At 36.5% G+C, this 24,158-nt stretch overlaps 2 protein-coding genes across 2 annotated transcripts in view; both read right to left on the minus strand.

Moving 5' to 3' along the window:
• Window positions 1-21,581, minus strand: part of SLC6A15 (solute carrier family 6 member 15) — a 35,977-nt gene extending 14,396 nt beyond the window's left edge. Inside the window, exons 1-5 of the mRNA XM_020993515.2 lie at window positions 21,176-21,581; window positions 13,257-13,414; window positions 12,602-12,728; window positions 8,938-9,119; window positions 786-896 (exon numbers count right to left, since the gene is read on the minus strand). Coding sequence (XP_020849174.1) covers window positions 786-896; window positions 8,938-9,119; window positions 12,602-12,728; window positions 13,257-13,414; window positions 21,176-21,464 — 867 coding nt within the window. The 5' untranslated portion in view covers window positions 21,465-21,581. The remainder of the gene's footprint in view (window positions 1-785; window positions 897-8,937; window positions 9,120-12,601; window positions 12,729-13,256; window positions 13,415-21,175) is intronic.
• The window catches only part of LOC144455956 (uncharacterized), a 47,716-nt gene continuing 45,081 nt past the window's right edge, over window positions 21,524-24,158 (minus strand). Inside the window, exon 4 of the mRNA XM_078150398.1 lies at window positions 21,524-21,613. Within this exon, the coding sequence (XP_078006524.1) occupies window positions 21,588-21,613 (26 nt within the window). The 3' untranslated portion in view covers window positions 21,524-21,587. The remainder of the gene's footprint in view (window positions 21,614-24,158) is intronic.

Here is a 24,158-nt window from a genome sequence, read left to right on the forward strand (position 1 = left end):
CACTTAACCCAGTTTGCTTCAGTTTCCCCAACAGTAAAGTGAGCCGGAGCAGAAAAAGGCAAACCACGCCAGTATCTCTCCCAAGAAAACCTCAAATGGGATCACAAAGAGTCGGTCACAATTGAAACAACTGAACAATGACAACAACACAATAAACTCTTTTTTATTTATAGATGATCAGTGAAGAATTAAATTCTATACTTTTACCAGCATAAAATTTTTTAATGTTGTTACTTTTAGAAATAAAGAACCTTTCCCTCCACATTTTAAAAATCAATTGCTTCATTTTTTATCATTATCTTTTCAAAAACACAACACATTTTTCTTTCTATCTATGTTTCTGGAATGGGAAAGGGGTTGGAATCAAGACTTTGACTCTACAACCTCTAAGATTTTACTGCTGAATTTTTTTTTATTTAGCATTTAATTTTTCACCAGTTATATGTAAAAACAATCTGAAATGTTTTTAAATCATTTGAAATCTTAAATAATGACTAGAGTAGTCTTAGATTCCATGATTTTAAAGAACACAACTAGATTGATATTTGAGTCTTAAATCCTAATGCTGACTCTTGAACACAAGAAATATTTCAGTTTGATCAATATCACATGTTATAATGCCAATGATTTAGAAAACCCTCAATCTAAAATTTAAAAAAAAATACCACATATAAGAAAATTAACCTCCTAAGGCAGGCTCTGGTGGCCTTTAACATTCAAAGCATTTCTAACAATAAACATAATACACTCATAAATTATGTCTCACTCTGAAGCTAAGCACATACCTTAGGAGTAAACATATGACGAATGCCATCAATCGAACCATTTAAAAGCAGGGCTCTGATTAGAAAGCATATGAGTACCACGTATGGGAAAAGTGAACTAAAATACATGATCTGGAAAAAAAAAAAGCAAAAACATATTATTATGTAACAAATAGCCTCAAAAGCTTTACCATGAATAATGGTTGTGTTAAGCTGAAAATTCCATTCTATTAATTTTATGTAGAAAACACCTAAAAAGCAATCTATCTCCTTGCTTCAATTAATCTGTGATAATAACTAGCATTTATATCTCATTATATCCTCACAACCACCATGAGAGGTAGGTAATATTAACCCATTTTACAGATAAGAAAATTTGCAGAGACTAAATGACTGGTCCAGTAGTACATACCTAGGAAATGCCTACCCCCACAATTGAACTTGGGTTCAGCGCTTTCTCCACTGGGCCCCTAGTTCATCGTTACAATGAATCCACTGGTCTGTTCTGACAATGATGGCTATCCCTACAGGAAAAATCATGTTGAAGGTAGAACCCTCTTCTGTAGACTGCTCCCCACCAAAAAAAAGTAGTATGGTACACTGTACTCTATAAAATAAGGGAGCATTACTACTTTTAAGAGTTAATAACAGAAATAGTCATCCCCTTATGCCCATACAAGTCTTTGGGAAATGTAATTTTTAAATCATTTCACACTTTTATAAACAGCTCATTCAGCATGCACGTAATTATACACACATGTATACACATAAGTGCACACACAATCTTTAACTTCTTCATCACTCTGCTCTCCCAAAACCAGAATATTTTTTCTTTCTTTACCTAATTCTTTAAATCTCTTAAAGTCCTGAGTAGCCCGTGAAGTGTGTCCATTTCCTTAATAACGACTTTTTTTATCACTCTTTTCTTTGTTTTGTCATTAAAGAGGTAGCATTGGTGGAGTGGTATATATGGTTGTTGATTTCCACCCCCCCCTTTTAAATCAAGCATTTAATTTTAGCAGAGCTCCAAATAACGTCACTGATTAAAATATCAAAGGAAAACCTGGATAAATCTGTTCAGTTTCCTTCCTGCCTCCTCAAAAATATGTTTCTTCAGTAAATCCTGGCTATGAACATCCTTATTTCTGGGACCAGTGGACAATGTAGCAACAAGTTTGGTACTTGTCCTGAGCCTCTACCACAATATAATCATTACAAATTAAATTGATTAGATGAGATAGACATAGGACTGGACCTGTAATTTCATTAGCATAGAGAACTTCAGATGAGGAAATGAGGCATTTGACTTCTGTGTTCCTCAATTTCCTCACTTGTAAAATGGGAATAATAATAGCAACTCTATCCCATGGCTACTGTGAGGATAAAATGAGTTAATATTTGTAAAGCACTTTGCAAATCTTAAATTTGTTATATGAACTTATTATATGAATAATTATTATGAATGTAAATAAAGTTTATGAATTTGCCACAGGAATAATTCATTATATGAAGGCTAGCTATTATTTTCATTATTTTTACTAATGTAGGTTGACATATCTTTGCAACTTAAAGTCTAAGAGAAGCACATTAAGCAAATTTTGTGTTTACGTACAATCCCATGAAAATATGCATTTTTAAAAGTTTTACCAATTCCTTCATGAATTATATTCTTGATACATAAAACTCATTCTATCCACTATAATGCACTACAATTCTTATGACCATTATGGAATAACAGGAAATAGTAGAATAGCCTTCTCAACAGCTGAAGTCACATAAAACTGTCTTTTGAATATTTGCTTCCCCTTCTAAAGGTACCACCTTCAGCAAATCTAGTGACCATGCTTTTGTGAGTTTTCATCCCCCAAAATGACATCAATGAAAACCTAGTACAAAACTGGATTTTTTATATTAGAATGTCAATATCCAGCTTACAGATCAAGGAAACCTGGACAAATCAGTTCTATGGAACATCTGTATTTGAAAAAGAAAAAACAAAACTTTATAAATGTTTTCTATGGCACTGGAATGAACCTGGACACTGAAACGGCAATGACCAATTCTGGTCCTGGAGAAGAGAAGAGGAAAAAGGTACCTCCCTCCTTTTCTTGGAGAGGTAAGTGACTACGAACACAGAACACTCACATGCACAGCCAAAGTCAGGTAATTTGGACTGATGATTTTGCTTTGCTATTAAAAGAGAGCTTGCTGGGTATAGAGATAGAGGGTAAGAGTATATACAGAAATGAATATGTTGCACAGGCTTAGCAGAGAGGGTGGGCCAGGTGTGCCCAAACACCCAGAGGGTGAGTATCATTGCCAACAACCCTTCTGAGGTTAGACAAAATGAAATCAATGAAACTTTAATTTTTTAAAAATAAAATTTTTACAAGTCTCTCATGGTTTTTAGCTCTTTAAGGGAAAATAAGCAACTGCACATATTCTAAAAATATTTTCAACATTATCCAGATAACAGGATTTTTTTTTTTTGCAAGAGAACACTCGGTGAAAATGTGGTGAGAGAGTGATGACTGCTCTTTTAGCGGCTGCTAAGACACATGGGATTCATCTATAGAGGCACATGTAGGAAAATAGTCCTGACAGCAAGTATGTTTTAACAGACCAGTCTTCTTATCAGCTAAAATGGCGTGTGAAAATTCTTTCACACTCAGCTCCCCCATGGAAAGTAATGAGAAGGAATGTTTCTAAAATACTCAGTATGCTATTAGGCCAAGCAAAAGAGTTTGCTATGTTTTCCATAAGAAGATCACAGCTTTATAAATTGCAAAGTACTAGCACAGTGCCTGGCACATAGTAAGTGCTTAATAATTTTTTTTTCATCCATTCATTCATTTGAGTGTCCTCCTCCAATGTTTCATTATGGCCCTAAGAGGACTCCAGCCTCTATAAGGCAACAGTGCCTCAAACCCTTCCTGGCTCCACCCAAAAGAGGAAAGGATTCGATGACAGGGTTGTTGCTGTTTGGGAGTAGTGTTGGTATTGGTATGGTTGTTGTTGTTGGTGGTGGTGTTACTGTTCAGATAGTCAAGAAGATTTTCCTCAGGTTGAACCAATGTCCCACAAATGTAGCCCAAAGACTGTGCTGAATGTTCAAGGCTGCTCTCCCAGTCAGTGCTTAGAGAATATTACTTTGGGAATAAGGTGGACTGCATCCTGAATCGTATGAAGCTGCCATTTAGATGTTCCACTGCACATCTAAAGGGCCTGACCTAGTGTGCTAAGTCTTAAATTTATAATAACATGTTTATCACTGTCCTCATCATTAGTAGTATTGTCATGTATTATTACAGCCCCCAAATGGAAAATAAGAAAACTCATTCTAAGTCAGATCCATTGTCCATCCATTGGGAGGCAACAGTTCTAATACATATGGTTAGAAATAGCACCCAAACATTTTTACAATCCCTAACCTCTTACTAATTTATTTGTCTAAAGCTTTTTAACTTTTTAACATTCATTACTCATACATTTTTCAGCAGGAGTCCTGGCATGTGGGCTAGGTTAGCTTTTTATAACGCTCTTGAAGACTTATCGGTTGAGGGGAACAGGGCTCACATCTTTTACACAGCTTCCTGCTGGCCAAAGTACAAAAGTCAACACAAGATGGTTTTAATATCTTTTAAGGAAAAAACTTGCTTAGCCTACTCAACAGCTGTTGTTCCCACCACATACCTCCTGGGGCAGGGCTCCAGTTGCTGATTGCTCTGTAAAGAGTCACTGATACTTCAATGGATATGTGATCACAATGTGAATGTACTCGCTCTAAGAGTAGACTTCACCCCAGCCATATCTTCTCATTTAGAGCAACAGTTAAGATCATAGGATCACAGATTTAAGGCTGTAAGCGGCCTTAGAAAGTAACTGAGCTCAACTCCCTCATTATAACAGATGAGAAAACCAAGACACAGTGAGGTTAAGTGACTTGTCCACGGTCACTTGGTTAGTAAAAAAACTCTAAGGTAGAAGCTGAATCCAAATCTGCTGAACTCCAGGCCCAGTACTCTTCCCACCGCTACTCCATGCTGCCTCTCAGTCTTCATCTTTTTAGTCTAGATTTATTATTAAATTATTGTCAATTCTCAGTTCTATCATCTTAGCTGCTTTTTTTCTGGATGTTTCTCTGGACTATTTCCAGAACACCTTTTATTAGTCATGGGAACCTAAGCTTCTCGCAACAGTCAAGTTGCAAGTAAATACAGGTTTTCCATAACGGTGTAAAAACATGTGATCTTATAGAATGCACTTCAAGTGTTCAGGTGTTAAAAATCCCACACTCATCTTTAAACAACAGAAATTACCTGAGGATTTCTGCACAGCACAGTGGATACAGCACCACCTCAAACTCAGGAAGATCTGAGTTCTAATGAGACACAAACTGGCTGTGTGTCCTTGGGCAAATCACTGCACTTGTCAATACCTTAGCAGTACTCTAACACCATCATTTGCAGAGAAGGTGCTAGCAGGCATTGGTAGGCATTTCCTCACTCAAAGCTTCCTCTATCAATGAAATCACAACTCCTATCCCTATCCCTAGAAAACACCAATATCTCTTGAGATCTAAAAGTGGGAATGCAGCATAGAAAGATCTTAAGCAATCTTGTAAGCCTACGCCTTCTTGGTTCTGACCAAACTTTAAAAGGATGTGAAGACACGGGAGAGAGTTTAGAAAAGGGCACCAAAGATGACTAACACAAGTACAAGTGATCCAATGATGAAAAGCCAAAAGTATTCATATAGTCTAGGAAAGGAAAAGCTATGGTGAACTTGGGAGTTTCTTCCAACTCTCCAACAGCCAGGTATTGGCCACATCCAAAACTAATGAAAAGCTAGATTTCAATGAAAATAGGAGATGGACTAAATATAAGAAAAACCATCATGGTGATCAGCATAACAAAACAACTAGAATAAACTAAGGAAGTCAGTAGAGATCCTATCCCTGGAGTTCTTAAAAAAGGTTTTCTATACTGGATGGCTTATTTACAAGCATAAAAGCTACCAAACAAGTCATATGATTTCTTGAAAATCCTTTCAGAGATAAAGTCTAAGAGGCATCATGGCTAGAGAGCTGGCCTTGAAACCAGAGGACATGGCTTTGACTTCCACTTCTGACATAACTGGCTGTATAACACTGGACAAATCACTTCATTTCTCAGTGCTCTAAGCAACTCTATAAGTTATAATGCAATCATAGCTCATTTATGTATATTACATAATTACATGCATATTATTTATCTCATTTTGATCTTCACAATATTCCTATGAAGTAGATGCTATTATTATCCCCTTTCACAGAAGTGGAAATTGAGGTCAAAAGGTTAAATGTCTTGTTCCAGGGCCACTTAGCTAATTAATAAGTGTTTGAGACAAGACTGAGCTGAAGTCTTTCTGACTCCAAATCCAGCACTCAAACCACTCCCTAAGTTGCAAAGGAAGTGTCCCTACATCAGTGTAGAGAGTTTTCTCACCCGGGAGTTCCTTATATTAATGAACTCACAGGTCCTATACTTATCCTATCCCCTTTTAGGAATGGGATTCCATGATGTAAAACAGATGTTTTAGTAAATCCCTGTTGAATTATGGCTGCAAACAAACAACAGAGAAACTGAGACTGAAGGATCCCTTACACTCAATAATAAAACATATGCTGCCTGACTTATCTAGATAATTCTCTCCCATTAGACCATGAGGTCCTCAAGACCAAGGATTCTGTTTTGCATTTCTTTTTATCCCCAGCACTTAGCACAGTGCCTGGCACATAGCAGGAGCTTTATAGTGTTTACTGGCTCTTTTTGTACTCCCAGAGCTTAGCACAGTGCCTGGCAAATAGTAGGAGCTTAATGTTTATTGGCTCTTTTTGTACTCCCAGAGCTTAGCACAGTGCCTGGCACATAGTAGGCATTTAATAAATGCTAAATGACTGACTGGATGTGTCTAAATAGTTGCCCCATTTTCACATAATATTCTAATATCAATTTAAAAGAGAGGATTTTTTCCATCTTCATATAAAGATTTATCTGTTATGTTTTAACATGAGAATGGAGGGGGAGGGCCTTAGCCGAGCTCTCTGACTCACTACCATGATGACTGACAAACTGTCCAATTCTTGAAGACCATCCTTAACTTAGAATAAGTTGGTTTTCTCCTAAAAAGTAAGGATTTCTTTGAGCATTCAATGCTTTGAAGACTGTTTCACACATTTGCATATGGTTTAAAAGCCGGTGTGGAGAAACCCATCTATTCGCTGACAAGTCACTTCAGTTCAGTTTCTCATTCACAATATGAGCCATTTAAGGCCTCTGTCAGCTTTGATCCTCTGATCCCATGCATCTTATCAATACTACCCTTATTAACAGTGCTTGAGAATCACGCCAACAATACTTGCAAAGTGAAAAGAGTGGTCAGAAGAGGAAGATATTACTGTAAAACAAGTCAGCAAAGAGGTTGTCCTGGCATTTTCAGGTCAGAATCACTTCATCTTTCTGAACTGACTTGTCTAGTTAATTTCTCTAAGCCTTGACTTCATTTTTTTTCAATTGTTATAGCAATTATATCGTTTCACTGGTACAAAATCATAATACTTGAATAATGCATTTTCCTCCAAATTTACAATAATGTAGATCATACATAAACTATCTAGATCACAATTTCTCTCTTTTTATACAATTTAGAACAAATTTCCAGTGATGAGTATGAGCCTCTAGTGGATGTCAGAAAAAAAAAAACATTCTGGTTTTAACCATGGTGCTCTTTACATAAATACAAGTACTGAGTAAGCATGGTCATTCTCTGTAAAAAACAAAAAACCTACAACTCTATAATTTGCATTTTGTAACCTGCAAGAATGCAGTTAATATTCAGTGCAGGGCATACACAATTAAGATGATTACTGGTTAATTCAGCATAGTTAGCCATGCAATAAAATTTTCATTAGATTTAAAAGTGAATCTAGATGTCTTTAGAACTGTATTTCTATCCTCATAAGCAAAGTCTACTTTGCAAAGCAAGAGACTACTCATTTCAGAACTGGAAAGGTTAGTTTGAAAGCATTCAAGAATAAACAATTGGAAATAATCTTTAAAAAAAAATCTAAAGTTTTCTTAAACAACAGATTTACTACACTGTCAGATTTTCTGTAGTATTTACTTGTCCCACCCCTTTCAAGATTTCATCTTCTGAAAACAATGCAAAGTCAGAGGTGATGGTAAAGTAATAGTATTGAATAGAAAAGTAATTTGGTGACTCAATTTTAAAAAAAGAACAGCCTAATAAATTCTGAGGATTCAAAATTTAATATTCTTTTAGTTGGATAAAATTACTGCTTATTCTTTTAATTCCTGTCTATTTTATACATGTGGTGCACAGTGAAATTGAAACGCTTGATAAATTTCATTCAAGCCAAAATGCTTGTTAGGATCAAACATGATGACCCAGATTTCTAAAAGTACACCCATCCCTGGAGAATTCAGACACCTCAGGAGCCAATCAGAGCCCTCTGGGGATGGGGAAAACTTTCCACTGGGCACTGTCCAAAATACACTTTCAGGGCCATCAGTTGAACCAAACAAAGAATCTCAAAAGACTTTAAAGATATTTAGGATGCTGTAAATATAAGGAAATTTTTAAAAAAGTTTAAGAGGGAAAGAGAGGGGAGAGTGAGGAAAGAAGTAAGGGATGGAGGAAAGGAAGGAAGAAAGAGAGAGGGAAAAAAGGAAGGAAGAGAAAGAGTGAAAGAAAAAAGAAAAATGAAGGAAGAAAAAAAGAAAAAAGGAAAGAAGGGAGGGAGAAAAGAAGAAGAAGTGGATGGAGAGAGAGAGAGAGAGAGAGAGAAGAAGAAAGAAAGAAAGGTCCCTGAACAAACGCTTTCAACCTCATCCTCCCATTATCATAACCTGAACACATTCTTAACACACTGCTTTTCACTGACCCTCAAGTTTTTTTGTACAACTGACTGGTACCAAAACGCTTCTTCGAAGATCCAGGTCCCACCATTCTTATACTTAAGTTTACTCAAGGGTCAAATGAATCATGACTTCTAGTCTAGTTGCCCCTACAGATAGAGAAGATGGCATGTGAGGAGGAGTGTGGTGTCCAGGAATGGGAATGATATATGCCTGCTAGCTAACAGGCAGGAAGCCAAAAAGAATGTACTAACTTTGCCTGAAGACTGAATGCCTTTGATCATTGCTAAACAAACCAAGACCCAGGCAGACAGTAAGCAGATTGTCATCTTCCAGTTGAGGCCCCCACTCTCTGAGATGGAGTCAGAAATATTCAAGGCTTCTCTATACCAGTAATAGGTCGTGGCAGAACTCCTTTCACATTCTGGCTCCACAACTGAAGGGGGAAAAAAAAAGGTAAAGAATGATTTCAGATCTGAAAACTGTGGTAATTGCATTAGAAACGGTCAGAGAATATTTCTCTGCAAAGTATTTCTTACCTTTTGATAGAATGCAATTGCTGTTTTCATGGAATAGAAATTTGGTATGAGAAATTTTAAAAATCTGTAGTTATCAGGAAGAGGAGACAGGGAACATTTATTAAACACTTACTATGTTCCAGCATTTATTAAACACTTACTATGTGCCAGGCACTGTACTAAAGATTTTACAAATATCATCTCATTTGATTATCACAACAACCCTGAGAGGTAAGAGTTGTTATTATTCTCATTCTACAGCTGAGGAAACTGAGGTAGACAGAGGTTAAGTGACTTGTCCAGAGTCACACAGCTAGTAAACGTCTGGGTCTGAATCTGAACTCAGGTTTTCCTCACTGTGGGCACTCTACCGACTATGCCACCTAGATGCTCTAAAAATTCATTACATAGATTATAAACATATACAATAATATAAATTCACTCAAATATTTCATGTTTTTGAAATGCAAATGTGAATCATTTTAAAAGGTAGCAAAATGCCAAGTGTTCCCTTTATTTTTCTATTATATACAAAAGAGAGAACATTCAAAACTAAAAGACAACTTTGCTTTCATACCCCATGATATGGTATCTTTTTGGCCACATGTCTAAAGTCCATGCTAATAGCACCAAACCTGATGAATGATTAGAAATGCACCATATTGTTTACTTTTGTTTGCTTGTTTTAAGGTTGCCTTTCTCTATTCACCCAATTCAACCATCATCTGGAAAACACTTACTGGGTTCAAAGTTCATTCAAATTATTTTTCTGGGTGCTCAGTATGTTAGGTTATTAGTATGTCTAATTTGTAGTTTTGGGCATACCCTAGCAGAAAGCTGAGGAGCAGAGCAACTTGGTACAGGGACATTTTACAGGGCTAGAAGTCTTTCTAGGATTAAAAAGGATTGATGACAATTTTGACAAGGATAATCCAAAAAGTTGACAATATGTGTGTTTATTTCATATACCCTTTCCAAAAAGGGGACTAAAGATCTAATTAACCTAATAAACAAGTCTTCAGTGACACCATCTTTCAGTCACTAGCTTATGCCAAATACTTCTGCTCTCAAGCACAGTTCATGAAAGTCTATCACTAAAGTAAGTTTTAAAAGCAGGATTATGAAGATTCTTTTGCAATAACTCCCTGAAAATTTTAGGCCCAACAACAGTTTTTGAGCTCGGCTCATAGTCCTCTGTAATAGCTGTCCAAGACATGTTGAAGGAGGTACCCATGTATAAAATTTTGGACCTGGCATCAGAACGACCTGGGTTCCTGGATTCAGGAGGACCCAAGTCCAAATCCAGCCTCAGACACATAATACTTACTAGCTGTGTGACCCTGGGAAAGTCACTTAACCCCAATGCCTAGCCAAAAAAAATAAAAGAAAGAAAAGAAAAAGAAAGAAAAACCTGGGTTCAAATTTGAAGACATTCACTAACTGTGTGACGCTGGGTAAATAACCTGACTGTGTACCTCAGTTTCATCATTAATAAAATGAAGGTGTTGGACATCAATGCCACTAAACAGGTACCCTTCTCTGTTCGTTGGGGATAGGGTCTCTTTTGCCTCCTAGTATTTGTGTCCCCAGCACTTAGTACAGAGCTTGGCATATAAATATAGAAGCACTTAATAAATGCTCTATCTACCTATCTGTGATCCTTTCTAATTGTAAATCTATGAGTCTAATTACTGATATAAAATTTGGCCATGGACACAAGGTACATATATAGTAAATACTGTTTGCCCCATACAAATTATTATGGCTTTAGCTTTATGAGATAATATCATCCTAGGGACAAACTTAGGTGTTCTTATGAGAAATGATTATCTCATTATGACCATAAAATTATATCATAGTGTCTGCCTCTGGGAGATAATTTGGAACAGAAACAATAATATTTTCTATTTTGAAATTTCTAAGGGTGCCTATTCTTACTTTTCCAAGCCTAAATATTTTCCCTAACCTATTTAGAAGTGATTCCAATTCTGTACAAGAAAAATCATGACAATAAACCTGTGGGTGAAAATCAGTTTATCTAAATAGCTGGCATTTGTTACCTTCACAACAAAAGATCTGGATATTTGGCAAGTTTCTTCTTCTGGACTAAGGGGAGAATTTTAATAATAAAGGTAGTTAACAAATTATTGGAATAAGCAAAATATTACACCCAAACAAATTACTGGAATAAGCAAAATATTACACCCACTTTGTGCTAGTGGCCAAAACCAACTATGTAGAGAAAGGAGGTAATTTAATATATAACTTGGCCTAAAACCACTTTTCCTTAATAACATGTTATTTTGGCTAAATTAACTAATTAATTTCTTCACTCTGCTTGTACAGAGAGACTTTTTTTTAAAACTAAATATTTTTCTTTAATCTTATAAAAAAAAATCTCAGATTCTCTTTCATGACAAAAGGGTAAAAGTATGCATCCCAAGAATCACATGAATTAATTAAACACTATTTCTGAAGGACTTTGAAGTTAAATCTCCATCACAAAGGTGAAGTGGTAGGAGCTAACTGTCCAGTGAATTCGGTTGGCCAATTTGGCTTTCACCTGATTTCTCTCAGTTAATTCATGAAAAAATAGTTTATTTTTTTCCCCTGCCATCCCTCATGATTGTCTAAATTAGCTAAAAACCTGGTTTTCTCAAGAACAGGCCTATAAAATTATTGTATGGCCAGGACCTAAAAAAAAAGAGCCAACAAAAACTAAAGTAATTTGAAGTGCTTGAAACAAAATTAGTATTCGTAGTTTCCTCCAGTTTTCATAAGAATGTGCATTTGGATCAAGGAGAGGGGAGAGATGAAGGCTAATGTTCACAATGTCTTCTAGTAGTACAAAGGACAATAACAGAATATATTGGGAAGCCCTAAGAGCATTTGGATAATTGGTAAAAGAAGGCTCTCAGAAAAGAAAAAAGTTGAGGAAATGCATCTCTCTCTCCCGTCTTTGCAAAGCAAAGGTAACTATAGCCGTGGAATATTGCATTTTCTGTCACACATGACTGGCTTTGCTTCCTTCTCCTTTCTTTTTTAATCCTTCTTTCAAGGGATAGCTCCCTCAATAGGAAAAGGGGAGGGATAGTCAGAAATAAAAGTGTCACAAAACAAGGTATCAATAAATTAAGATTATCATTTTTTCACATAATTATTCATTGTTTTGATGACTTGTCCTTTGACATTCATTATTTAGGATTCACAATTAAATAAGGGGTTATGTTTGGGTTTTTGTTGTTTATTTTTTTTTAAGTAAGTAGGACCATGAAGAATTTGGAGAACAGAATATGTATAGTTATAATGATCTTTGAAAAGTATACTACAATTTTGCCCTGATGATCTTAATACAAAAATTTCTTATCTTTAAGTAACAAAAAAAAATTATGCATCTTACAAGTGTGAGAAATGTTTTTCACCAGAGGACACTGATCCCATGGAAGAGGCTGCTGAAAAGATTGTGAAAAATAGAATAAGCTCCAGCCAATGATAACATTGTAGTAGAGGGCCACAAAGAAACATACCTAAAAGAGAAAATAATCCCATTAATACTGCATATACTATTAGGCACCATAGCTTTGGCTCAGCTTGTTTTGCTAATCCCCCCCCCCCTCTCCCTTCCCTTTCTTCCTTCCTCCCTTCCTCCCTCTTGAAATTCTTTATTACAAGGAATGGTTCAGGGGGTTGAGGAAGGGAGAAGAGCCATATTTGGGAACAAAAGATAGAACAGTAAAGTCATCTAAGCTTACTGCATGTGAAACCTTAATTTGAATCAATTACATTTTTATTTTAAATTTTTTCCCTACATGACTAAAATTCTTTCTGATAGCCATCTTTTTTCCATGATTATTTGGAATATTTATATCATTCACATGCCATTTCCTAAAGAATATGTGTTAATTGGATTCATAACTAAAGATTTTTACATTAGCACATGTTCTAGCTATTTAAAAGAATTAGAAAAAAGTTATTCTTTGCTTTAAAATCAGCATCTTTTTTTTTCTTTTCTATTAGAAGATTAAAGATTAAATGAACAGGCACACATGACTTACTACACAACTCGCAAATCCAATCCCGCCTAGTTTAGGGCTGATGTAATTCCACACACCAATACTTCCTCTGCGGATTCTCTGGCCAACAGCAAGTTCCAGGAAAAAAAGTGGGATGCCGATTACCAGCAGCAATATTAAATATGGCACAAGATATGCACCTATAGAGAGAAACACAAATATGACAATAGAGTGAAGTTGACATTTCTGGTAAAAACCAGTAAATTTTAAATATTTCAGGTTGAGGGAAAATTATTTCAAATTCTAATAAGTCTGAAATTTGGAACATTTTGAAAGGAATATAGAATTCTCACTTTCAAGGGCAGAAAAAGAAGCAAAGTAATTGCTATACAGCATGTTTTTTATGACCAGGTCATGAATTAGCACCAGCAGCAAACATACACATTTGCTGGAGTCCTTAAAAGCAGCTAGTTTCCTCAAGTAGGCTAAGCCTACCCCTTGTAATCCTCTTTAAATGGTTACTTTTATTAATGAAAAATACAAATGTAAATTCAGTCTACTCCACAGCTTCTAAGGGACCATGAATTCCAGACCAGCAAAGCTTAATTAACACAATTCAACTGAATTTTAAAGAACAAATTATGATAAATTTTTACCAATAGAAACTAGAAGGAAAGGAGAATGAGGACTGAGAATACACGAGCACTCCTATGGGCACAGAACATTGCATACGACAGTCCAACTAGGGACAAAACCTCCTAGTACCACGGGGTTGTTGAGTTCACTCTTTTTTAAAAAATTTTAACTTTTATTTTATTAATTTATTTTGATTTATCAACAATCACTTCCATATGCTTTTGAGTTTAAAATTTTTCTCCCCTTCTTCCCCACTACCCTCCCCAAGACGGCGCACAATCTGATATAGGCTATACGTTTACATTCCTATTAAACATATTTTCACATTAATAGAGTTGTAAGTAAAAATTAAAACCAATAGGAGGAACCATTAGAAAGAGGAAACAAAACTTGTTGAGTTCACTCTTATAGAAATGAAATAATAATAGCTAACATTTAGGTTCCAAAACGTCAAATGAGATTATATACACGTATGTATATTATGCATAAATAGGTGTGCATACATATATGCATGTGTACATATGTGTACATGCATAAATGCATATACAAGTATATATATGCATGCAGATGTAGGTATATGTGCCTATATGTATATATGCATGTGTATTAATCTCAAATGCATATATACAATACACACAATCAAATGAGATTACATACATACATACACAGTCAAATTGAATTACATACACACACATATGTAATCAAATGGTATTTTGCGTCTCAAACTCCTGTTAGTCTAGTGACACCTATAGCCCTATTCTCAGATTTATTTTGAAAGGGATATAATAAATGTATAGGATTACAAAGGAAGTCAATTATATCAAATACTAAATGCTAAAAAAATGAACTCATAAATCCCAAGCACCTGGCATACAGAGTTTGTAATTGTTTAATTTATCAACAAGTACTAAGTACTTGAGTACAGGCAGCTGAGTTGGAAGGGTCCTACTTTAAGTCAGGGGAGATATCAGATCAAATTCTGCCTTTGACACCAGCTATGCAATTATGGCAAGGTCGCTTCAGTGCTATAAGCTTCAGTTTTCTTATTTGGAAAATGTGGATAATTACATCTATGGTAGCAAGTTCCCAGGTTTTGTGTGAGGCTCAAATGAGGTACTGCATCAAAAATGACTTCATGGCTAGAAAACCAAGGTCACAATCAGAAAGACCCTGGCTTCAAGTTCTGTCTCTGACACACTGACAAAGGGCAAACCACTCACCTCTCAGTGTCCCCAGACATTACAAATTACAAAGTAGGTGATGGATAGAGGGATGTCCAATCTGAATAAATCAATGAATAGATAAATGTCTATCAGCAGCAGCAGCAGTAGAAGCATCTACCTAGAGCCCAGAATTATAAAGAGTGCTGGCTGCAGTATCTGTTATATGTCTATCTTGCTGGAAAGGTGCATTGTGGCTTAAAAAAATAACATCCATTTCTTTTTTTTTTTGTAAATAATTTATTTACTTTTAGTTTTCAACATTCACTTTCATAAGATTTTGAGTTTTAAATTTTCCCCCCCTCTTCTCTCCTCCCCACCCCAAGACGCCATACAATCTGATGTAGGCTCTACTTATACATTCATATTAGCCATATTTTCCCCTTAGTCATGATGTAAAAAATTAGAACTAATGGGAGGAACCACAAGAATGAAGCAATAAAACAAAACAACAAAGGAAAAGGAGAGCAAATAACATAATTCATCTGCATTCAGACCACAGTTCTTTCTCTGGATAGTATTTTCCATTGTGAATCTTTTGGAGTTGTCTTAGATCCCTGCATTGCTGAGAAGAGCCAAGTCTATCAAAGTCAGTCATCACACAGTGTGGCTGTTACTGTGCACCATGTCCTCCTGGTTCTGCTCATTTCACTCAGCATCAGTTAATATAAGTCTTTCTAGGTTTTTCTGAAGTCTGCCTGCTTATCATTTCTTATAGCACAATAGTATTCCATTACATGCATATACCACAACTTGTTCAGCCATTCCCCAACTGATGGGCATCCCTTCAATTTCCAATTCTTTGTCACCACAAAAAGAGCTGCTATAAATATTTTCATACATGTGGGTCCTGTTCCCATTTTTATGATCTCTTTGGGATACAGCCCTAGAAGTGCTATTGCTGGGTCAAAGGGAAAGCACAATTTTACTGCCTTTCGGGCACATCCATTTCTTTGTGTAAAACTGCCTGCTCATATTCCTTGACAATTTATCAGTTGGGGAATGACTTGTATTCTTAAAAATTTGACTCAGTTCTATTTGAGAAATGAGGCCTTTATCATGTACAAGAAGGGATGGAAGGAAGGAAAGAAGGAAGGAAGTAAAGAACAAAGGAACAAAGGAAAAGAAAGAAAAAGAAAGAAAGGAAAAGAGAGAATGCTTCACTGTATATTCAGACAACATCAATTCTTTCTCTGGAGACAGATAGCATGATTCATCATGAATACTTTGGGACTGTCTTGGATTATTGTATTGCTGAGAAGAGCTAAGTCATTCATAGTCCTTCATCATACAATATTGCTGTTACTGTGTACAATGTTCTCCTGGTTCTGCTCCCTTCAATGCATCAGTTCGTGTAAGGCTTTCTAGGCTTTTCTGATATCATCTAGCTTATCATTTCTTATAGCACACTAATATGGAAATGTTTTACATGACTGCACAGGTATAACCTCTATCAGACTGCTTACCATTTCAGGGAGGGAAGGATAGAATTTGGTACTCAAAACTTTTTTTTTTAAAAATGTTAAAATTTGTTTTGACATGTAATTGGGGGAAAAATAAATTTTTTAAAAAGAGAAATTCACATTGTAGTATCATCCACAAGGACAACTGTTGTGCATGAGTCAATCCCAAAAGCTTTTCTAGGTCTTGGCACAATAACCTTTCTCACCTTTCTTTTTCAAGATGGTGGTCAAGGTAGTATATTTAAAGCCTTAGGGGAAACTTCCTCAGTGTTTCCTATGTTAAAAGTCAACTATATGATATCAAATGTTTATAGGAATAATATGCAATGAAACTAAGATCTTTATCCTCACTGATTAAACTGAAGTCCCAAGTATATTTAGAACATAGGTCTAAAAAAAGAATCTTTTGAGTATTATCTTAAGCATTATTTAATAATCTGCTTTCAAGGGGCAGCTAGGTGGTACAATGGATAAAGCTCTGGCTTTGGAGTCGGGAGGACCTGACTTCAAATCTGACCTCAGAGACACTTGACACTTACTAGCTGTGTGATTCTGGGCAAGTCACTTAACCTCAATTGCCTCACAAAATTAATAATAATAATAATAATAAATAATAATAATAATAATAATAATCTGCTCTCAAAATATGAAATGCAATTGTATGAATTGGGGCTGGTCAGGTTACACTGCCTTATCTTTAGGAAATACTAGTATGCAGAGGGAGAAAACACTTTTTTGCTCTATACTTTTCTAATTATTAACTGACATATTTTTTGAGACATTCAACCCACTCACAGCTGAGAAAGAGCTACTTTCCATTTATGGCTGAACTTTTGACACACAATGAACTGGGAACAAAGGAAATGCCCACAGACTGAAGAATGGCTAAACTTGTCAAGGTACATCATTAGTGGAATGTTGCTGCATTGGACATACAGAGCACAATCAGCAAAGAAGCATGGAATTACTTATGTGAATCAGTGCGAAGTGACATTAAGTAGAACCAAAAACACAATAAACACAATGGCCACAACAATAAAAATGGAAAAAACCAACAACCAATAGAAACAAATGCTGTGAAATTACAAACGACCAAGACTGGCTCTTTCAAAAAGCTCTTAGTGGAGGACTCAGAGTGTAGGGCGCTGAATATGATGTCACACTTCAGTAGTTGCTGGGTTTCATAGAATATATTTTCCCCCTTTCATTATTCTTCACTTCAAGTGATGCCTCACTGAAAGGATTTGGGAAACATAGGGCATGTAAATAAATGCTTTGTGATTCATAAGGAAACTTTGAAGCAGGTGTGAAAATAGATTTTTAAATATTTAAGAAACCATTTCAGTTTAACAGGCACATTGGATATCATCAAAAGTCTCTCAACAGTCCTAAAAGGATGATTGTGTGTCAATAAACTTTCCAAGTTGGAAGTTGGTACTATAGGCATAATTATATGTATTTTTGAGGAGGAAACTGAAATTCATAACTGTTAAGTAATTTTCCCAGAATTACATAGATAGTAAGTGTCAAAGGTGGTGTTTGAACTGAAGTTTCTCTTAAATATCAATTTTTAAAAATCACTTAAAAAAAAAAGAAAGAAAGCTATTTTCACAAGGCCTGACCTGTTTTCCAGCATCATGACAAAGTGCATAGAGTATGAGCCTAGGAATCATGAAAGCTGAGGTTTAAATCCCATCTCTGATACTTTACTAGCTGTGTGGCCTGAAACAAGTAACTTAATTTTGTTTTACGTTCCTTAAGCAACTCCCCACCTTGGCCTAAGACTTAACTTCTAAGATAAATGGAGGTTCAAATCAACCTCAAAGGAAGGAATTCTGCCATGCTGATAGCAAAATCTCCAAACATTTGTTCTATATAGGATGACACTCTTCCCTTCTTTTTGTATTTAGAGCACTTAGCATAGTGCTTGGAACATAGCAGGCATTTAATAAATGTTTGACTGAGTGACTATTGCAATACTTAAAGCTATAGCCAAAGTATTCAAGTAATGCTCAGCTCAATTCGCTTAAAATTTCAGGCCACACAAAGAATTGGAAATTGAGTGGATGCCCATCAATTGGGGAATGGCTGAATAAGTTGTGGTATATGATTGTAATGGAATACTATTGTGCTATAAGAAATGATGAGCAGGCAGACTTCAAAAATGGAAAGACTTGTATGGACTGATGCTGAGTGAAGTGAGCAGAACCAGGAGAACATCATACACAGTGACAGCCATGCTGTACGATGACTAACGTTGACAGACTTAGCCCTTCTCAGCAATACAAGGATCTAAGACATCTCCGAAGGTCTCATGATGGAAAATGCCATCCACATCCAAAGAAATAACTACGGAGTTTGAATGAACATCAAAGCATATTATTTGCTATTTTTTCTCTTCTGTTTTGTTTTGCTTCCTCTTTCTGGTGGTTCCTCCTATTGGTTCTAATTCTTACTTACAACATCACTAATGTGAAAATGTTTAATAGGAATGTATATGTATGGCCTATATCAGATGGTGGGTTGTCTTGGGGAGGGAGGTGGAGAGGGAGGGGGAGAAAAATTTAAAACTCAAAAGTTTAGGGAAGTGATTGTTGATAAATCAAAATAAATTCATAAAAAAAAGATTTCAGACACATGTGTTGAATGAATTTTAGTTCTTGGATTAATATTTTCTCATTAGGGTTAGGGTTCAGATATTTTGAGTACCTTCCATAAGAAGTACTCAAAGTCATTAGGGGCCTTTAGAAAAAGAATACAGCACAGATGTGCTGAACCAAGCACTCAGAGATCAATTATCAAAATCACTCACTCACAGTTAAAATTTTTTTCCCCTCTTTTTTTTTTTTTGGCTAGGCAATGGGATTAAGTGACTTGCCCAGGGTCACACAGCTAGTAAGTATTATTATGTGTCTGAGGCCGTATTTGAACTCAGGTCCTCCCGAATCTAGGGCCAGTGCTCTATCCACTGCGCCCCCTAGCTGCCCCCATAGTTAAAATTTTTAAGGCAGTGGAAAGAACAATGGATTTGGAGTCAGAGGCCATGGGTTCAAATCCCAACCCTGTCATCTGTGTCATTAACTGTATGATCTTGTTTAAGTTACTTATTCTCTAGGTCTCAGTTTCGTCATCTGTAAAATGAGGCATTTAGACTAGATGTCTTTCTAAGGTTTTTTTTTTTTCTGGTTCTAAATCTATTATCCCAAGAGTTAATAATAATAAAGAAAGGTAGAAAGGAGTTCTAGATACAGAGATACAGAGATACAGCCAAAAGTTGATGGATTGAGACTACGCATGATACTACAAAAAGAGCACTAATAGTCAAGTCTAAAATAATAATAATAATAATAATAATAATGATAATAATAATAAAGATTTTTTAAAAAGTAAGAAAAAGCACTGGACTTGGATACAGGAAGATGGGGTTAAGCATTCTGCCTCATACATTTACTAGCTATATTATCCTGGGCGTGTTAATTAACCTCAGGCAACTAACTGCATAGGACTAAGTTATGCTGGGGGGGGGTCTGATCTGCACGGGTGAAAGTAATTGTCATGCTGGGAGTTCCCCACTTTCTCACATATATACTGATTACATCACTCTATTACATTCAAGTTCCAATAAGCCCGATAACACTCTAGACCACTAGAAAGTAAGTTTACAGATCTGGTGGTTGTTGATTTCCAGATGGGGCATGGTGTCTAGATTATAAGAGTGGGTAACCTGAGGCCTCGAGACCACATGTGGCCCTCTAGGTCAAATGCAGCCCTTTGACTAAATCCAAACCTGAAGAACAAAGGAGATTTGTTCTGTAAAATTTGTATTCAAGCCAAAGGGCCATACTTGAGGACCTGGAGGGCCACATGTAGCTAAATTTGGAATCAGGAAAACCTGAGTTCAAATCCTCCCTCACATGCTTAAAAGCTATAATGGTGCTAGACAAGTCACTTAAACTTCTTAAGCCTCAATTTCCCCAAACATAAAATAGGAATTAATTATAAAAGAGTATCACCCCCCTCATAGGGTGGTCATGACTATCAAATGAAATAAAAAAGGGTAAGGGCACTCTGAAAACATCAAAGCTTTATATAAAAATGTTAACTATTATTATTATTATTATTATTATTATACATTCTCCACCATCTCGAGTTTCCTGGTGCTCTTGGTCAACTCACAGATATACAGAGAAGAATATCCTCTCTGACCCTATTCTCCAATTTGCTCTCACTATAAAGAGCTTTACTCAACTCTACAGAAAGACTGAATGACCATTACAGCTTCCTACTAGCAAAGTTTCAGAAAGAATCTTAGGGACAGTCGCTTTATTGACAGAGAAAGTAGTCAGGGGAGTTCATAAATCTAAAGAACAGAGTCTTGGAGCTCCCACAGAAATGGTTCCAGGATTCTCTTTCCTCTGATAAACTCTGGAGCTCAGTCTCTGATTTGCAAGTAGATTTCGCTAACTACATGTAAATAAATGTTCCACAGCTTTAAAACAATGTTTATTTCTAAACTAAAAGTAAAAAAAAAAATTCAGATCTTTTTTCTTGTGGAGACAAGTAGATTCTAGACGTCTGATGCGTCCATCTGTGACTCGTGATGAAGCCCCAAAAGGTATTTAAGAAATGCACACAGACTTACCTCCTCCATTCTTCTGGCACAGGTATGGGAATCTCCACACATTCCCTAAACCAACAGAAAATCCAACCTGGGCCAAGATGTACTGCAGCTTGCTGTTCCAAGCCGGCCTTTCACGGTCCACATCAGAGCCTTTTTCAACATCAATGTCTTTTTCTTCTGGATCGTCAACAATTAGTTCACTCTTTTTAAAGGCATCATCAGCAGAATCTTCGTTGGAAAGGAGATCTTTGACAGATTCGATGACATCATCATCTAGCTCTCTTTTTACCACCTTGCTATTTTTCGGCATTGGAAAAGGCAGGTGTGTGGTTTAGGGGTGGGAAGCTCAAAAAAATTGACACTTAATATGAAGATAAAGGCTGGAGAAACTTTTAAAACAATTTACGATGACTGAATCTGGAGGTTTCTGGGTCTATATGTTCAAGGTCCCATGTATATCTGTAAAATGTTGGAATAAGAAATATTAAATTACTTGTTGATACAACTTCAAAATTATGGTTGAGCTTTCTTGTATTTCTTTTTTAACTAAGACTTCCTCTAAAGCAGGAACAGCTAAACTAACCCTCTAGAATGGCAAGAACAAAAATGGTTTTTCCATTTTAAATAAAGTTTACTGTATTTAAAAATGGAAAAACCATTCTTTGCTTGCAGAGCCATATAAAAGCAAGTCACCCAGACAGACTTGGTTGACCCCTGCTCTAGAGCTTAATATAAGTTACAGCTAGAATGAAGTGACCAGGACATTGTCTCAGGGAACTGGCATTTAGAGGACACAATAAGAAGGAAATAAGCATTTATTAAGCACCTGCTATGTGCCAGGCACTGCGCTAAAGCACTTTACAAATAGTGTCATTTGTTCTTCACAACAACTCTTGTGAAGTAGGTTCTATTATTATCCCCATTTTACAGGTGAGGAAGCAGGCAAACAGCAGTTGAAGTGACTAACCCAGAGTCACACAGTCAGAGTAAGTGACTGAGGCTGTACTTAAACTCCTGAGTTCCTGACTCCAGGCCCAGCCCTCTATCTACTTAGCTATATCTAGGCAATATGTTAGCAATGCAGAAACTATGGAGCTTGGCTAGTTAGCAAGAATAGTAAGTTAAAACTGGAAGCTACCTAATGGCAGGCTTCCTTCTACTGCAGGCCACCCCACAGATGAAGGAGTTCTTACCTGGTCCATCTATACTACTCTCGCTCCATGCAGCTGTAGTACCCTCATAATACTTTGTCTTTTTCTCACCCACAGGGCAGTTTCCAGTGGTCTTGCTCCTTCCAACCCAACTGACTTTGTCATAAATAGTTGGTTTGAGGTATTTGTGTCATATCTAGGTGGCATGACAAGCAGAATCCCACACCTGGAGTCAAGTAAACATGGTTCCAAATCCTGCCTCAGACACTAGCTCTATGCCCAAGTCAAAACATCTGTTTCCTCAACTGAAAAATGAGGTTGTACCCAATAGTCCAATAGCCTCCAATATCCTTCCCAGTTTGAATTCTATGATCTTTTGACCCAATAGTGCAAACTAGCATTTATGCTGTGAGGCAGCATAACATAAGGAAAGAGATAGAGGCAGAGACAGCGAGAGACAGAGAGACAAAGAGAGAGAGAGAGAGAGAGAGAGAGAGAGAGAGAGAGAGGTGCAGAGCTGGTCTTAGAATCAAGAAGAGCTAGAATGAAGCCCTGTCTCTGGCATCCTCTCACTCTGTGACCCATGGGTAAATCACTTCACCTCTTGGTACACCCAAGCAACACTGAAGGGAAGATGCCAACCCACACAGGTAGTGGGAGCCCCTTTGATTAGTATAGCTCTTCGGAATAATGAAGTCCACTTAAAATACAAAAACAAACAACCTTCACTGTGCTTCCACTATCAACTTTGCTTCGGAATATACCCCAGTATATACTATGGCCTGAATATCTTCTCATCTCTCCTTTCTCTCTCTTTTTTTTTTCCACATTGTTTTACCCTCTCAGTCATATGGATCTTCTCCTTAAGCACTCTCTGTCAGAGTCTCTAGTACATACAAATCTATCGGGTGTGTCTTCACAGACACACACAGTAATTGGGGCTTTAACAAATAGGATTTAGGCCTTTCCAGTGAGGTGGCTGTCATTCAAAAGATCCCAGTAAATCTAACTTCTGAAATTTCCCTTAGCACTTAAAAATCAACAAGTTAAATCTTGTTTTTCAATTACTTAACATCTGACACACATTAATTCACAATCTATCCTCTATAAGGTGTTATGCTGGGTGTAGTACTGCCAACGGGAGCATTATTGGCTTAATCATAGAATCACATATTTAAAATTGGTCATCTAATCCAGTTATGTCTAACTCAAATAGAAATGGGATATCACACTGCTATACTGGCCTTTTCCAGTCCCAATTGGACCTTCTCTCATCTCTAGTAACTCACTTTTCTCAGAGATGGAGTCAATCCTTTCTTTTTGCTAATTTCAGACCGTCTTTCTACTGACTCCTTTGTAGTTCACGCTATCTAAATTTATCACCCAATCCAGATCCTGTAGAGTTTTTTTTCCTTCTCACTTTTTCCTCAACGAGTTCAGTGTTTAACTCATAGTCGTCTTCTCCACCAAACTCTTGCCCTAAGACTGTTAAACTTTTATCACGTGTATCGATTTTCTCTCAAATATTTTAGCCTTCTAGTTCCTCATTCAATTTCAATTCCTTCAGCTGCATACTGGAACAGTCATACCCTGGGTCTTCCTATCACCCACAAATATTCCACTTCCTCAGTAAACCAATAACCACTTATTAAGGATCTATAATAGGCCAGGCACTTTACCAAGCACTGAGGATATAAATAAAAAGAATGAAACAATGCCTGCTCTTAAGAAGCAGAAGTTCTAACCAGGGAGATCCACTTTTCAAGAGATTCTGTGACCAAGAATTCTGCTTCCTCCTACGGCTTATTCCTCTAAACCTATTCCTAAATCCCTAATCCCTCTACCTTTTAGTA

This window comes from Phascolarctos cinereus, unplaced genomic scaffold (genome assembly GCF_003287225.1).
Source record: "Phascolarctos cinereus isolate Bilbo 61053 unplaced genomic scaffold, phaCin_HiC Scaffold_1;HRSCAF=81, whole genome shotgun sequence".
Classification (NCBI taxonomy): Eukaryota; Metazoa; Chordata; class Mammalia; order Diprotodontia; family Phascolarctidae; genus Phascolarctos; species Phascolarctos cinereus.